The sequence below is a fragment of the Pleurodeles waltl genome, chromosome 9 (assembly GCF_031143425.1).
Source record: "Pleurodeles waltl isolate 20211129_DDA chromosome 9, aPleWal1.hap1.20221129, whole genome shotgun sequence".
NCBI classification, from domain to species: domain Eukaryota; kingdom Metazoa; phylum Chordata; class Amphibia; order Caudata; family Salamandridae; genus Pleurodeles; species Pleurodeles waltl.
In genome coordinates this window covers 878,760,342-878,778,301 of record NC_090448.1, presented here as the reverse complement: position 1 = coordinate 878,778,301, position 17,960 = coordinate 878,760,342, and the positions used below count along the sequence as shown (strand labels likewise).

General features: G+C 45.5%; 1 protein-coding gene across 1 annotated transcript in view; it reads left to right on the top strand.

Moving 5' to 3' along the window:
- The first annotated feature begins 1,766 nt into the window (after positions 1-1,766).
- The window catches only part of KCNK13 (potassium two pore domain channel subfamily K member 13), a 483,700-nt gene continuing 467,506 nt past the window's right edge, over positions 1,767-17,960 (top strand). Inside the window, exon 1 of the mRNA XM_069208191.1 lies at positions 1,767-4,464. Within this exon, the coding sequence (XP_069064292.1) occupies positions 4,128-4,464 (337 nt within the window). The 5' untranslated portion in view covers positions 1,767-4,127. The remainder of the gene's footprint in view (positions 4,465-17,960) is intronic.

Here is a 17,960-nt window from a genome sequence, read left to right as displayed (position 1 = left end):
TAAATAAAGTGGGGAAGTTTGGATTCCACATTTACATACATTTTCTAGACAGTGAATGTGGATCCCAGGTGTAAGGCTTCAGAACCGGTTTGGGTTAAGTCTTCTTTAAATGTCATTTTAAGGCTACCCTTCAGACGCAGCCTTTCGGCAAAGTGATGGTTCACTCCGAAGACAGCAATGGGGCTTGCCACAAGCAGGAATATTGAAAACATGGAAACAAACAAGAGTGATATCTCTGCACCTCGATGTCTTCTGGCTTGCTGAAGCAGTAATCAAGAACCCACAAGTACGCCCTGACCTAGAAACGTCCTCACCTTGAACAACAGAAACTGCAGTCCCAGTCTTAACCCCTATCATCTACGGACTTACATTGTTCAGGAAGAACTAATCAGATGATCTTTGTCAACAAGGCCTTCACTGAATTTGTAAAGGTAGCCCTTTCTCCATCCTCCATCACTTTGGTGTCTAGGTTTCCATCCCCCGGCGACATGAATGGATAAAATGTGTATCCCCGTTCTGTCGAAGCTGTCCTCACCCTCCATCTTGAGCCTTGCTAAATCAGGGGTGCCCAAAATGGATTTCACTGGTCCCAGTACTCAAATTCACACAAGAGGCTGAGTTCTACTTCCACACATGTGCTACACACTCACTCCACGTACACGCACTTAAGATGTTCTTGGGCTGTCAGAGCAAGATTCTTGGTTTCACATGACAGCTGAACTACATGAGAGGAGCCTGTAGGCTCACAACTCCTTTACACAAAGCAAAAGGTCTGGTCAAACTATTGATTCACAAAAGACAATATGCTGCCATCACTTCGTGACCAGTAGTCCAATGTTCAGAATAAGGGCACACTTTATGCACCCCTCTACATCACAGAACAGGTTCTAGGCCACTGTGTACACACTAGATTAGTGTGATACCAGGGTCAGAATACGATTCAGAATGCCACTTTCACTATATTCGCTGTATTCGAGCATTCAGCATTCGCGATCCAACACTCTAAATGACCGGTGGGTTTTGAGCGAATTCTTCATTATGCACCAAAGTTATAAAGAAACCTATAGCTTTTCAATGGAAACTGCGTCTGCACCATAACCATACAGTCACTAATAAACATATCTATGAATAGACGGATAGAGAGACAACGTGAAAGACAAATGAGAGAAAGAGAGCAACCGGGAGAGAGGGGCTCTAGTAGAAATCAGGAAAGGACCGCAAGTAAATGTGAAAATTAATTCCAACAATTGTTTTGTTACCTCTAAGTCTCGCGTGTTCCCAAATGTTACATTGTAAGCAGGACTTGACCTTATTGTAACAGATACCAAAAGGGGACTGTAACTGGATTTGAGCAGAGTACAGATGTTTTAGGAGAGAAACCGAGTGGACACTGTCTTCAAGAGGGGCGGGCTCTGTGCAGAGAGAGAGTGAGGTTTCAACTACACATACACAGCGGTACTTACAGAGGTAATACGCTGGCTCGAAGAATCTAGCCAGATTTCGAAAGTGTGTTACAGGTGGACTCCCTGCAAGGGCAGGGCTGGAAATCTTACGACGCATCCAGGTTACAAGGTAGGTCACACGGAGCGCTCTGAAGCGACCTTCTGAGCGCTAAATTAAACCGAGAAATAAAAAAAAGGTGGGGGTGAGAACGGCTGGGAGCAGCAGCGCAGCTGAGCGCCAACCAGATCTTCAGCGTAGCACCGAGGGGCTGGGGCTCGCGAAGCAGGGAGGGGGGAGAGCGGCGCACGCAGGCGGGAGGAAGCAGAGCTCCACATGGAGGAGCTGGGACCACAGGGACTCGGCAGTGACAGCCCTGCAGGCGATCCATGGGACTGATGCACAACTCGTCCGCCAGAGGATCAACGGGGCGGACGGAGAAAGTGACAGCAAGGAGGCGAGCGCCGAGGAGATACTGGGCACGGGGCTTCTATCCAGCAACAGGCGCTCCACACACAGACCCGGAGAGCGGTAGATCCGAGCATCCTTCCCGGCTACCCTGGCTCTGCAGCTGGACACGAAGGAAACCACGCCACGGATGCCTGTCCTTCTCCAATCTCAAGACTCTTAGGTGGACCGCACTCGGCAGGTTCATGCCTCCGCGACCGTTGACCGTCTGTTGCTCCTTAGGGTGGCTGGAGGAGCTGGTCTTACACTTCCCCGTGCATCCTGCAAACTTCTGGGGACCGCAGAGGTGTCCGCACCGATCTCCAGAATCAAGGGTGGATGTGGTGGTACCTGACACGGGTCGTGAGCGTGGTTCTGAGCAGAAGATACGTCAAGCTCGTGAATGAAGTTCTCGGCTCGGACTGGTTCTCAGGCTAGAACCCAGCACCTGTATCAAACTCGGATAACGTTCCGGGATACCTGCTTGGGGTCTGGAACCGGCAGGGGTATCTGGAGGAAACTCTAGTCCATCAGCTGAATGCACGTCTGGGGTCTGGACCCGAAGAAGGCTGCTCTCTAACCAGAACCATGGGAAGAAGCTCTGAGACAGAAGGACGTTCTGGGCTTTAGAAGTGGCAGAAGCACTGTGGTTTGATATTGTAACAGAAAGGGCTGATGGTTTATGGTGTGAACAAATTATAGACTCTAGAGGTGACAAAAACTCTGGCATCTGAGTATTGAGAAAGCACTTAGTGGATCATGGAGCTAAAGGAAGTTGCTTTTTACTAGAGGAAAATAGAAGGTTTGGGCTCAAGAGGAAAAAAATTGAATTCTAGGAGCTAGATTCAAAACAAGCTGTGGTTATGTGTTAGAAAACGGTATTGAATGAAGTCCAGCACAGAAGAGACTACAGAGCATCAAAGTCTACGACAAATCTGGCACCTATAGGTGACAGAAGCCCTAGCCCTTTACAGGTGAAGACATTTCTAGGCTCTGGAGGTCAGGACGTGTGATATAGCACACATAAGTAAATACATCTAGAAGATAATGAAGTCTGGATGAGGAAGTCAAACCAATTTGTTTTTGAAACTCTGTGAAGTTGTGGACTTTGGAGTTGTCAAACAGTCTGGTCTCTAACGCAAGAGGAAGGACAAAAAGAAGTCCACATTTTGAAGCTGTATGAAGTTTAGGTTCTGAATTTAGATGAAGTCCATGCCACGGAGCAGAATTAAATCTATGTCATGAAGCTAGAAATGGTTTTGCCTCCCATACTTCGTGAAGTCTGCATTTTGAATGAATTGTTCTGTTTTCTGAAACAACAAGCTGTCGGTATTCTAGTGCTCCAAGAATTCCGGGGTCTGAAATTGGTTGAAGATCTGGATTGTGATCCATTTGTATTGACATGCCTTCACCTTCGCTACAAAGGTTCTGTGTGGCCCCAGTGCCGGATTCTTTGGGGATGCCTGGCCTTACTTTTTTCCTCCATCCCAACATCTTTCATTGATGGGCAATGTTTGCTGGCTCTCCAAAACATCACCTTTGTGAAAATCTACATATGGATCACCTGCGAGCAATGATCAGGAAAAAGGCCAGAGACCCAGCAGAGTTACGGGGCCTAAGCCCTGAGCAGCATCTGCTCTTGGTCACCAAGGGCCAGTTGGTACACATTGAACAATCCCATCAACCCACATATCTTGGTGGAAAGAGCGAGAGTGCCAACCCCCTAGTATAATGTTATAAAACAGAGATCAGCTCACTGAATTTTTGTTAAACTGAAGGATTTCAAAGTTAAAAGTAAGAGCCAAAAGCAAGACATGTACAATAAAGACATAATTGTTTCTCATACCAAAATTTACTCTGGTATTATGAAACTGCATGTGGCAAATTAGTGAACCTCCAATTTTTTTTTTTTTTTAATGGTATGGAATTTTTAGGAATTTCTAATATTCTTGGACTGGAATAACCTGTGTAATTTACAAGGAACAATATGCTTACTCTAAACAGGAAGAAGACATGGGATGGGTCAATAGTAGTGTTCAAGTTTTGGAAAATGTAATGGTGAGCTAAAGTGAAAAAATAAGACACAATGTGAACTTGGGCAAAGATGGTGTTCAGGTGTCTATATTATTATATCATTGAAATGCCACCTAGTCCAGCCCCATTTTGAGAAGAGCTTCAAGGGGGCCTGCACCTGGCAGGCATCCCTTCCCCTGTCTTCTCCCACCACAGGGAGGCAGAGCATGGCGTGTCGGGGTGGCTGCTGTAGCAGTTTGGGCCACCTGAACGAGGACAACGGGCGCTTCCTATTGTTGGCGTTGCTCATCATCCTCTACATGCTGTGTGGGGCAGCCATCTTCTCTGCCATCGAGCAGCCCATGGAGCAGGAAGCCAAGGAAAGGTGGGAGCTCCGGCTGGAAAATTTCACCCGGAAGTACAACTTGAACCGGACTGAGCTGAACAACTTCCTGCGGGACTACGAGCAGGCCAATGTGGCTGGCATCAGGGTGGATGACATCCGCCCTCGGTGGGATTTCACAGGGGCATTTTACTTTGTCGGGACCGTGGTGTCAACAATAGGTAAGCTCCATAGCCCTGTTTTGAAAGGTATGCTCACAGATCTTTGACAAATTTATTTGACAATGCAAATGAGTTCCATTTCGATTATCTGCATGTAGAAATATCCTATGTGGATACTCTTGACACCACGTTAAGTTATCTGAAAAGGTGTTTCAAGGTTCTGAAGGTCTATACCCATGCATATCACTCTATATCTATATCTATATGTATATCTATGACCAATAGACTTTCCCATAGAGATAGTCCTAGAGCTATTCACATGTTGTGGTTGCTATTTACAACTATAGCGTGTGGCTTCTAAAGTAGGGTTGGCCCGGGGACGAAACAGCAAAAATCAAGCACACAATGCCAGTGACTCTTCTTAAACCCTGCAAGACCCTCTCAGAGATAGTCCTTTTGCCAAATGTCTCATGTCTTCATCTGCCCGTCTACCTCTGATTCAACTTTGATCTTGGTTTCTGTCGACATGTCATGTTCCTAACCATTCCACTTATGCCTTAAAATGTCATTTGTGGTCTCTTTTCACCTATTTCATCCAGGTTTATAAACTGGGACTTTTTCAGTTTTTTAGGTCATTGATTTTTCTTATCAGAGGGTTAAACTCTTTGAGACGGGAAATTGAGAAATCTACACACGTGCCAGAGAACAGGGACAACCAGCTATCACTCAGCAGGATAAAAAGTTTAAGCTCCACTATGAATGGAAAAGCTTATGGGCTATTATAAAATGAAGTAAGGGCGATTTGCAGTGTAAGCCTGACTTAAACCTGATAATTGTACCCAGCGGCGGCTCCTCCGCTAAGGCGAGGAGCATCGCCCCACTGCTTTAATCAGAGGCCGAAAGAGAAAAATAAAATGATAATAACTTAAGGTTATCATCATTTTATTTTTCCTTGGGGAGCCAGGTTTTGGGCGGTGGGGGGCTAGAGGAGGAGGAGGGCTGGAGGCAAAGTAGTGAGTGCACATAAGTGTGTATGACACTTTGGCCGGCCGTTTTCGGCTGGTCAAACAGTCATGCGCACTTTGCATTTCTCCACCGGCTGTATTGAACAGCTGGGAGGAGAAAGTGCACAGGGCCCTTCTCCCTGTCTGAGCACCGAAGCAGGGTGCTCAGACCAGTCACGATGCTGCTATCATGCTGTTGACAGCAGCGCCGGGATTGGAGTGGTGTCTGGAAGCCTTGTGCTTCTGGGCGTCTGAGGAGGCTGGAGGGAGAGATGAAACCATCTCCCCAACATAAAGGTAAGTTTAAAAAAAATATATATATATTTTCGTACCCCTCCTCTCCCCCACCACCCCCATTGACAAGTGGCCGCCACTGATTGTACCTCGGAATATTGTTTACATAAAATTTGGCAGCACTGTTGTGTCCTAAATAACAAAGCTATCGTCCTATTGTCTGTAGAAGTTTCTATGATTAACACCAATGGGGTTATATTTTTTATATATAATGTTTAGGATGAAATATTTATTTCAGACAATATTTTGTCAACCATGTTCTGGAACCACACCCGGCTAATAATAATAGGTATAAGTATTGTAATTGTGACAATGTGAGTGTTCCCAGATTCGTGTCAGGGGAGTGATCTGGGAAATCCTAGGCAGATGTGAAAAACACCTCCTCAATCATACCTGAGTGGTTATTCACAAACACAAATACATTTTCTAAACATTTAAGTAGATGCCATTTACACCTAAAAAGCGTTGACAAAAGGAAGCGGGAAGTACGGTGGTAAGTACGTCAATTACTCCAGTTTTCACACTCATGAGAGGTGTAGGAAGAAGAGAATTTTGTAAGTATTTTTATTTTAATCTCTGAACTCGAACATGCATATTTTACATATTGCATAAAATAAGCTTATGTTGATTAAGAAAATATGCATGAGGCATCATTTAAAGAAATACCAGTGATTCAGATCTGTTTCTTCCAACATGAGTGAACGTTACATGCGCGGAAGTTGGGGTTTTTCTGAATGATGAGAAGGTAGTAACTTACAGTAGAATAATTTGATCAAAGAGTAAGTTACATCTACTTATGTGTATTGGGTCCACGGAGAGACGAGAGAATAAAGCACAAGGTACATGACTCAAATTTCAAATCAAAAGCCATTACTTGAGAGTAAGTAAACGGGATAATTCTTACTTGTCATAGAAGTGATGAACAGCTGATGTCCTTCAGTAATGGGAAGATGATGTTAAACTATACGAAGTATACCACCTACATTTCAGCTGAAAGGGTGGAGGCAGCTGCTGTCAGAGCAAAGTGATGGGAAGGGGCACAAAACAAAAACAACAAAAATAGAAATAATAAGAAAACAAACTTACCTGTCACCCCCGCATCGCTGCTGTACCTCTCTTTCTGCTCCACTCACTACAGGTAGAGGCTCCCAACCTGCCCTGTGGCCAATCCAAACACTGCTCTCATGCTGCTGGCAGCATGAGAGCAGCGTTAGGATTGGCCTGAGAACCCTGGCTTGGTGCACCCAGGCAGACTGGGAGCCTGTGCCTGCTGTCTCCAACCCAGCAACACAGCTTGGGTTGGAGAGAACTCAGTGCCCATGTGGGTTAGGCCATCCTCAGACGGCCGGCCAGACACACATGTGCACTGAGGGGACTGCCCCCACTCCCCCTTCCTGCCTGTCATCCACCCTGGCCCTGCCCCTTGAAAGATGATACGATAATAAACATGGTTTATTATCGTTTTGTTTTTCAAGTTTTTATGGCGAGGAGGGGCAACGCTTCTCCACCATAGCGGAGGAGCCGCTGCTGCCTTCGCATAATTTTTTACCTCATTCTCTGGGATAATTGAAGGCAAAACGTAAAACTTTGACGGTCCACATTTCACAGTTGTATCATTAGATTTAAATGTGGATGCCTCCCTAGAGGGGTGGGATCTGCTCTCTGACTGTTATTGGAGGCCAAATCACTGCCTTTGGCAGCTGCTTTAGCCTGCCTCGTACAGCTACAGAGAAGGTTGGACTTACTGATGACAAACAGGACAGCAGCATCATGCTTAACCTGATTTTTTTGTCGAGAGTAGCTATGATACAACATCTTCAGATACTTATTCATTCACTTGGAATATGCAGACCATGTGGGCATAAGGGAAGGCTTGTGTTGACATTTGACTTGTAGTGCCCTGAATTGGAAATAAAAGATTTGTAGGCATTTACATGTACTTTCCTCACCTTTTCACATTTTCTCTGAGTGCTGCTCCAGTTTTGCTGGGTCTTATTCCGCCATGAAGTTGACCAGGTTTTGTGCCATAAAAGTGATCCCTTTCTGCCACCTTCCTTCCCTCTTGGTCAATGTTTAAATGTTTTTTAGGTGTTCAAACTACCACAAAAATAACACAGGTAGCCAATTCCATTTTAAGGAAATAGAAAAGGAGCTTTACCTTGGAATCATTATGCATGATGCCGCAAACAGGAGACACCATTTAATGTGTAACCGGCCACTTTAATGCAATAGTGTATGCTTACAATAGTTGCTGCACCTGCAAACATCACACTTCAGACTAGCCAGAAAAACGAACCAGTACATATATTGTGCTAATGTTACCACCAGTACTTAACTTCAGCCAGTGTTTGCCACTGCTTGGCACCTGCGTTTAATTTTTAACATGGGCATTTATGACAGTCCACCACATGGTGGCACTGTTTGTCTATTTTTTTAATTTTAGTAATTCAATATATATCACAAGTTGATAAAACAAGCAGCCCCCCCATTTTATAGTTTGAGTGTCCTGGTTTAGTCTGAACGGTCATACTTGTATGAATAGTTGTGTTGGTAATTGTATTGGCAGTGCTCGCAAGGGCAATGGGTATTGCATGGTGCAGTGGCCTTCTGAGAAAGGCCTTGGCGCTTACTTTAAAAAAAAAAAATAAAGCACTGCAACTATCCATACATTTCTGTTCCTGATTGCTTCTACCAGCCTCTGCCCCTTCAGACCATTCACTCCTCCCACTTCACCTTGCCATCTTGTCCTACCACTCTGCAGTCACTATGTTCGACTTCTTCCATGGCAGGAACCAGACCTCTCAATGACTACATATACCTATTATTCTTGCTACTTTTTCTAAACCTGCTGGTCCTCTGGAGCATACCCATTCAGCTTTTTCCCAATCTCTGTCCCTGTATCTACCCCTGAGACTGGCCCATCCTCGCTAAACAAGGCAGTCGTTCATATAATGCCATACCCTTAACAAATCCTGACATCAAGGAGAAAAGAAAGCAAAGAGATGACCACACCCTTCAAATCGCTTGCCACACCTCCCGCCACCGTAGCCAATCACTGTGCATGTAGTCTCTGTTTCTGCACCAGCCATCCAAATTGTTGTGGGCGAGGCAATGGCTTCCCTGCCTTCTTCTTGAGGCCTTATAGTGGGGCTAATAAGTAAGAAGGGCGATGCCACATCATACTTGGTCCCAGCCTTAAAGATAGCAGTATGCCTCTCCCTGGAGGAAATTCAAATTATTTGAAGTTTCACATTGGAACTGGTTTTTAATTTAATTAATTATTTATTGCTATCGAAAATAATTCCCAGTTCTGCTTTTCATATGTAGTTTAAGTCTGAAAAACCTTTGCTGCAGCTGTTTCCAGTGGATGCCATTTGTAACTAGTCAAGTAGAGCACTTTGGCGGTGATTCCTACTTTGGCGGGCGGCAGTCGCCGCCCGCCGCCCGCCTGGCGGGAACCGCCAGAAGACCGTACCGTAGTCAAAAGACCGCGGCGGTCATTCTGTCTTTTCCGCTGGGCTGGCGGGCGACCGCCAAAAGGCCGCCCACCCGCCCAGCGGGAAAGCACCAGCAACGAGGAAGCCGGCTCCGAATGGAGCCGGCGGAGTTGCTGGTGTGCGACGGGTGCAGTTGCACCCGTCGCGATTTTCAGTGTCTGCCAAGCAGACACTGAAAATCAATGTGGGGCCCTGTTAGGGGGCCCCTGCAGTGCCCATGCCAGTGGCATGGGCACTGCAGGGGCCCCCAGGGGCCCCACGACACCCGTTCCCGCCAGCCAGGTTCTGGCGCTGAAAACCGCCAGAACCAGGCTGGCGGGAAGGGGGTCGGAATCCCCATGGTGGCGCTGCTTGCAGCGCCGCCGTGGAGGATTCACAGGGGCAGCGGGAAGCCGGCGGGAAACCGCCGGCTTCCCTTTTCTGACCGCGGCTTTACTGCCGCGGTCAGAATAGCCCCAGAAGCACCGCCAGCCTGTTGGCGGTGCTTCCTCCGTCCCCTACCCTGGCGGTCTCGGACCGCCAGGGTAGGAATGACCCCCTATATCTTTAGAACTAGGTACTTCACTGGAAAGATTTCCCCATGTCGTTTGAGGGCCATAATACTGGGATTGTTTGTTTTATGTATGTAGAATATGGGTATTTTTCTTATAGCAGAGCTGCCAACTTTAAAATTAATTTTACTGTGTGAGGAAACGTGGGGCCTTGAAGGACCGAGGTCTGGTGTCGGGAGAAGGGCTTTGAGGCCTTCACTACCGGCCAGTAATGGCGAGGTCCCAAGCTCAGGAGGAGGCAGCGCTCCAAGCTCATCATTGTCATGAGAGACACCCCCTCAAAAACAAATTACATAGGCCTGACCTCCTCAGGAGGTTATAAAACCCCTGAACGTTTCGACCGCAAGCCACGAGTTGAAAACCCGCTCTCTGTGGAGGACGTTATGGTGGCAGCCAGGTCTAGGATATGTAAAAGGAAAGCAGATTTAAAAGTTGCTAAAGTTGGATGGTCTACACTGCAAGGTCTGCTGCGTCTCTTTTTGTTTCTGTTAACTGAGTAGCCTCTAGTCCTTCATCTTTCAGAAGGTTTGGAATTCATTGGTCCACGTGAAGAGAAAAAGGACAGAACTATCTTTGTAACCAAGTGGCACAGAAATAATGTCCAAACATTGACAAAGGATAAGTAGATTGAAATACGGGCTGTGAAATTTTAAATGAAGTGCAGAAGAGGCATATTAAATCAATGTCTACATTTCGGCGTAATATGGTTGGTGTTACATATTTAAATGAACTCTTCCAACAGTCACTGAATTAGTTAAACCGGTTTTTCCCTTAATAGTCTATTGCACTGCGTTCATCTTGTCAAGTTTACATCTACACATCTTCCTGTCTGTCGATCAGTTTTTATAGTTTTATTAAATCTATCTTCGTCTACATCTCAGTTCATCTGCTCTGGTGTCCTTCTCTATATGTCTCCATCTCTTCATTTGTAGGCCTCACTTTATCTTCATCTAGATGTATCTCTGCCTGCGCGTCTCCTTTCCTCTCTCTTACATCTTGCTTTGCTCGGCATGGCATCTTGTTTCTGCATTTAATTTCTAGTAGTGTTCATGGCTGAACCGATCTAGGCAGTGGCGTATCAAGGGTGTCATGAGCCCCAGTGAAAGCAGAGAAGCCAACCACCCAACAAAAAAAAAAAAAATACTGATTGAGTAGCAAAATGCAGCAGTAATCAGGAATCAGTGGGTCGCGGTGCACTGCACCCGCTGAACAACGGTTTGCCACGCTCCTGCTCTCCCCAGCCTTCTGTCCAATTTTACCTCTCTTGTCTTTCAACAGAGAGTGACCGAGTAGGACAAAAAGAGAGACATCGACAAAGGTAGAGGGAGAGTGGGGGCGATAGATAGATAGATAGATAGATAGATAGATAGATAGATAGATAGATAGATAGATAAGCGTAGACAGAAATAAATAGATAGGTGTGGATGGAGACGTTTAGTCAAGATATGAAGGTGCAGAAAGATTGAGATAGAATCAAAGATGGAAAGTGTGTATGTGGACTGAAACGCTTCACTGCATCCCTGTGCGTGCCAGGGGGGTGGTCTCTCTCTCTCTCTCTCTCTCTCTCTCTCTCTCTCCCTCCCTCCCTCCCTCCCTCCAGCGCTCTACAGAGAAAACATTCTAGCCCCATGGCCTAAGTAGCGTGCAGCAGGTGCAGGGCAGGGTGAACTTCTTACCCCGCAGGCCCCGTGCCTTGCACAGCCTGAACCACTGGGTCCATGTGCGCAACACCATGCGCTGTTGTGTGCCTGCCTATAATACAAACACGGCTCTGCTCGGTGGAGGCTGTGAGGGGCGGTGACGGCGGTCGGTGGTAAGCCATAGGCAGTGCAAATCCCTGTGACTCCAGATATCCATATCTGTCAACAATGTGATCATGCCATTGTGGAGAGTTTGCCGCAGCCGGCGTCCTTTCAGAGAGTAATTGATTACATAAAGCAGAAGTAATGTTTTGCTTATATTTTTGTTCACAGCACTTTTTTCGTTCTTGCTTTGAGCCCTATTCTTTCATTCCGTTGGCCAAGATTTGTTTAAAGGGCCAGTCTTAACACATTATCACTGAAATGTGTACTTTCTCGCTTTTATATATTTTCTCTTTTCTATTGTTTATTTATGGTGGTTTGTGCACATATTTCTGTTGTCGTTGCTACCAAAAAATAAGATTTTTGGATATCTGGCATTAGCCAAAACCTTTTGATGTTACTAAAATGATATATATTTATATATAATACATATGAAGGTTTTAAACCATCCTTCTTCACCTATTGGTCTGTTATTCATATTTTTGTTCTACCACAAAATGCAGCATAGGACAAATAGGTCAGTTCACTTCGGTTATTGGCCAGCTTTACTGTGTGTGATGGCTTTTTGCTCTTTCACAAAGAGCACAACCACTTAAAGTATTTTCTTACACTACGAGGGAATGCTATGGTAAAGTGAGATTTGGGAGCAAAAAAATGCTTTTGCTTTTAGCCACTGTTTTTATTTTACATTCGCGGGGGCCCGGCAGCTCCTCAACATAAAGCCAAAAGGTTGGCACTCAAAGTCAGAACTATTGGTTTTGCCAATGCTTGTTTGGTTTTAAATATAAGTATTGTGCTGTTTCTAGGTTTGAACAGAGAGATCACCAGGTGAAACATGAAGCTCAGTGAGTGGTGCTGTAGCCTTCTCCCATCTCTGGTAAAATTGCTCAAAACAGATCCACATTGCTAAAGCAAACCTGTCTCTGAAGGATCTGCAAGTGTGTGAGGGTGCTCTCCCCAAAGTAATATTTAGAAAACAATGACACAACCATGAAAATGAAAGCACTGTTTTTCGAATATATTAGCTAAGGACTTTGAGAGCTGGCTCTTGGTAGCCCTTCCAGTACCGAAAGAAGCCCCATTTCTTGGAGCCTTCCCAGGATTTGCCAGGATGCTAAGTAGCTAGTCCAGCCCCGTTCTTGCCGCATCCGCAATAAGTGTGATTCAACTCCTGAGTTTGACATGAACATATTTATCTTTCTCTCTGTCCTTCTCTTTATGTCTTTTCTTCATATCCCTCCTTCCTCTTTTCCTCTCTTTCTTCTATCTTCATCCCACTCTTCTTCATCTCCCCCTCTGCCTTTCTCTGTCTTCATTTACTTCTCCTACTTCATATGGCAGCTGGAAAAGCTACAGGAACAGGGGCCAGGTCTGGTACAAGTTGTTAAACAGAGTAATGGAGAGTTCAAGCCTAATGCAGCCTGTTACAGCCTGGTCTGGGTCAGAGTCAAAACAAAGAGGCCAAGTGTTGCCACCTTGATGTCCTGGATCCTAATGCAAACAATTGCAAACCCACCACATCACACAGCTCTGTAGTAAAAGACAGCCCAAATTTGTCTACGGGAGGCTGTCACTTGTCACTTCACCTGCGGCACTAGTGATAGCTGTGGCTCTGGCGAGACCCCCAAGAGACCATATCAGCTGCGTTAGAGCAAAATATTTGTAGATCATAGTGGAAATGCACTAATTTTAAGACACAGTAGGGCCTCGGCTAGGGGGCTGGTGGGAGTGGTTCAGTGACTTACACATTAGATTATAGAAGATATGGTGTCTCAAAACCCCTTTCAGAAGGTTACAAAGCAAGCCGACACTAGTGGGCCCAACAATTGGGGTTGATGCCTTTTAATTCTGATGTCCTGATGTCTAACTCACTATTTGCTCTGATTACCTTGGCCAAGTACTACCCATTCAGCACTTGATTCTCAGCGGTATCACATATCAAGCAATCAAAGGCTTCTCTGAGGGAGCTAGGTACAAGGGTTATATGGGTACAAGACTCAAAACATGCTCAGCATCCCCAGTAAATGAATTTCCAGCCAAATACTCGCTTTTATGAAAAAAATTAGTTTTTTTAAACAAACAAAAAGTTAAATACAGCACACAACCAATAACATACACGGTCTCTCTAAGGCTGGTGCTCTAGCATTGTTTGGGTAAGAACCTGAGTCCAACTTCCTTGTCTAAGGACTGAGGCAACATTGAAGCCAGGCCCCAGTAGTGAGTACGAGTCTTTAAAGTCCCTCAATAGCTTTTTACAAGTCAACATTTCTCAACCCCATTGCTCTACAGTCAGACCAAGTTCCACCACAGGCTCTGCTTCCCGGTGATCAGTCTTATCTGCTCTCGCTGGTGTTGTGATGTAGATATGGAAGTCCAGGGTGCTTGTCATTGGTCCAGAGATGAGCAGTAGTCTGGATGCTTCAAACTTTGTAGCAGATGTCCACAGCTTCCTCCAATCATACTGTAAGTGTTTCTGCTTCCGGCGGTATGTCTCGGGTAGCTTCTGGTCATTAAGCTGATGTTCTGCTCATATTGGTCATAATTTGCGCTGCTTCTCTTTCGCACACTGTTCAAGTAGGAAGGCCCTCTCTCTTCACTGTGGCCCCCACCTGGCATTTGGGGGTCATGAATAGAGGCATTAAGGACCCCTATGGGTCATAGCACTGCACGGAGTGATAGCCCTCCTCAGTCACAGGGATGCAGTAGCCCATTACCAATATGAGGGTAGGGTTGTCAGCTTTCAAGAGAAAAATACAAGCCATTTGTTGTTTTTTAAGAGCCTTCAAAGACCCGGACATGATAGGAAATAAAACTTTAAACAAAATTATAAATGTTAATTTGTGACATGACTTTTCTGCCTTTGTTTACTTGAATTATAAGTCATAGGATCATTACTGCAGCCCTACAACGCATTTAAGAGTGGTTTCTACTCATATTTGCTTTTTGCAGTATGCACATATAAGAGATAAATATGCCAGCTTTGGTGATTTTGTTTATATTTTTACTGGCCAAGACATTCAAATATGTGTGGTGCCGGTAAAAAACTGGTCAGGTGGCAACTTTATTTGAGGTTAATGCTTCCTTTCCTCTCCTGGTCTCACAGCACTGCAATTCACAAGACAGGCTTAGGGCAATATACACATGCATCATCTGTGTTCTCATTGCAGCTGGAAACCCAGGGCAGGATTGCGCATGCGTCACCAGGAAGGGGACTTTTCTATCCCAAAATGGTGCCTGCAGAATTACCAAAAAAATTATAAATTCAAATCAGGCAATGATTCCGAGGGCTTTGATTAACAACATACAGTCATGAAATCGCTTTCATGTCCAAAGATCTTGTCAACAGATATTTTCTTTCGGCAGTTGAAGCTTCTCCTCATGCTGCTCCCAGATGTATGCTTGAATGTTAGGGCTACAAAGCCCAAAGGCCCATCCGGAATTGGAGAAACTTTCAAACAACACAAATCCACAATACACAAGTCAAGTTATCACTAAAAATGCAAAAAGAGTCTTCATGTAATTTTAAACACACACTAACGCTATTAGCGTGAAAATGTACCTTGGGTGCACCAAAAATAACCCTGCTTGGGCAAGAGTGCGTCAAAAAGGGCTTGCGATGCGTCGATTTCACTCACGAGTGAGACTTTGAGTTGTTTCTCCTTTCGTTGGGTCAGCGTGCGTCATTTCTTCTGTCCGCAGGAGAGCGATGCGTCGATCTGGTCAGAACTCTCAAGCCCGGGCAGGCCTTGCTTCGCTATTACACGCCCGGCGGTGTTTGTGTCAGAAATCCAGCCGCACGATGATCCGAAAACCATGCAGCACGGGTTGCGATCTTACCAGTCTCAGTCAGCGATGCTGTGCATCGTTTCTCCAGCCCCGGGCGTCGATCTGCGGGTTGCGTAGCAGGCGAGCATCGATTTTCAGCTGCAAAGCCGGTGGCACGTCGATTTTTCAGCCGCAGATCGGAGTCGCATTGATCTTTTCCCTGCATGTCGGTCGGAGTGTGGATTCCTCGTTCTTCGGCTGCCAGCTTCTCCTTGCAGGGTCCCAGGAACTGGATGGGCACCACTTGGCAGAATAGGAGTCTCTCCAGAGACTCCAGGTGCTGGCAGGGATAAGTCTTTGCTGTCCCTGAGACTTCAAACAACAGGAGGCAAGCTCTAAATCAAGCCTTTGGAGAGTTCTTCACAAGAAGGAAGGCAACACAAAGTCCAGTTTTTGTCCTCTTACACTGGCAGAAGCAGCAAAAGCAGGATAGTTCCACATAGCACAGTCACAGGCAGGGTAGCTCTTCTTTCTCAGCTCTTCGGCTCTTCTCCAGGCAGAGGTCCCTCTTGGTTTCCAGAAGTGTTCTAAAGTCTGTGGTTTTGGGTGCCCTTCTTGTATCCATTTTCTCCTTTGAAGTAGGCCTACTTCAAAGTAAAGTCTCTCTTGATTGTGAAATCCTGCCTTGCCCAGGCCAGGCCCCAGACACTCACCAGGGGGTCGGAGACTGCATTGTGTGAGGACAGGCACAGCCCTTTCAGGTGTGAGTGACCACTCCTCCCCTCCCTCCTAGCACAGATGGCTCATCAGGAAATGCAGACTACACCCCAGCTCCCTTTGTGTCTTGTCTAGTGTGAGGTGCAACCAGCCCAACTGTCAAACTGACCCAGACAGGGAATCCACAAACAGGCAGATTCACAGAAATGGTATAAGCAAGAAAATGCTCACTTTCTAAAAGTGGCATTTTCAAACACACAATCTTAAATTCAACTTTACTAAAAAGATGTATTTTTAAATTCTGAGCTCAGAGACCCCAATCTCCACATGTCCATACGCTCCCAAAGGGAAGCTACACTTTAATAAGATTTAAAGGTAGCCCCCATGTTAATATATGAGAGGGACAGGCCTTGCATCAGTGAAAAACGAATTTAGCAATATTTCACTATCAGGACATATAAAATACATTACTATATGCCCTACGTTAACCATACACTGCACCCTGCCCTTGGGGATACCTAGGGCATACCTTAGGGGTGACTTACATGTAAGAAAAGGGAAGGTTTAGGCCTGGCAAGTGGGTACACTTGCCAAGTCGAATTTACAGTTACAACTGCACACTCAGACTCTGCAGGTCTGAGACATGATTACAGAGCTACTTATGTGGGTGGCACAACCAGTGCTGCAGGCCCACTAGTAGCATTTGGTTTACAGGCCTTTGGCACCTCTAGTGCACTGTACTAGGGACTTACTAGTAAATCAAATATGCCAATCATGGATGAACCAATTACATACACATTTTGTAAAGGAGCACTTGCACTTTAGCACTGGTTAGCAGTGGTAAAGTGCCCAGAGTAACAAAAACAGCAAAACAGAGTCCAGCGCACATCAACAACCTGGGAAACAGAGGCAAAAATTTAAGGGAGACCACGCCAAGGATGAAAAGCCTAACACTGAACCTATTGCTTAAAGAAATCTACACCACCCAGGCTGCCATACGTGTAAATCCAATGAAACTAAATGAGTACACTATTTTGTCAGAATGCCAACAACAATGCACACTTGCTTAAAGTTATTGAGCTTCCTCTGTTAAATAATTATGTCAGTATTGCACATTGTTTACAAAATGCAGGTGCTCCACGATACTCTGGATATTGCCACAAGTTCCAATAGTTCTTAGCATCTTCTCTGAAATCGAGAATTCGCCTACCACAGTAGCTATAAGTCAGCCTGAGAGTCATGACTCACACAGTGAAGAGCTGCTCGGGCTGTCAGTGTGGACGACGGCAGAAAGAAACTCTCCTATTTTTTCCATTGTCCCTCAGAGTATCAGGTCGTCATATCCAAGAAATTCTACTGCATATTGTGGGACACATAGTGTGGCGGTATCCACCCGAGGGATAATTGTGAAAATTGTGTGATAGCAACTCGTGGGCATGGAGGCGTCCACACAGTAAAATGCTGCCCCTGGTACAATGTTGGTAATTCATAGTGTGGCTGGGAATGGCGTGATAGTGCCCCCTTATGGTATTGTGGTGGACCTGGCATATTGATGGTAATTCTAGCATATTGGAAATGTCCATGGTGCGACGGTGCCCATGCTTGTTAAACTTCTGGCCCCTGACATAATGGCGGTAGTTCGTGAGATATCATGGGCATTCATGCCTTGATAGTACCCACCCTTGGTATAATGGTTTGCTTGACAAAATTATAGTAATTCAGAACTTACTGCATTTAAAAGGGTCCATAGATCAACACTGTGAAAAAAAAACTGATGGCATTTGAGGTTCCCTCCGGACTGCTAAAATTAATGCCTTTCCACACCTCTACCTGGTGTTAAGTATTGTTCGGTGGTGAACTTGGTCTCCACTAGGATGCCCACATGAGTGGCTTAAAGCAAGGTTATCTGTTGCCTCACCTATTATT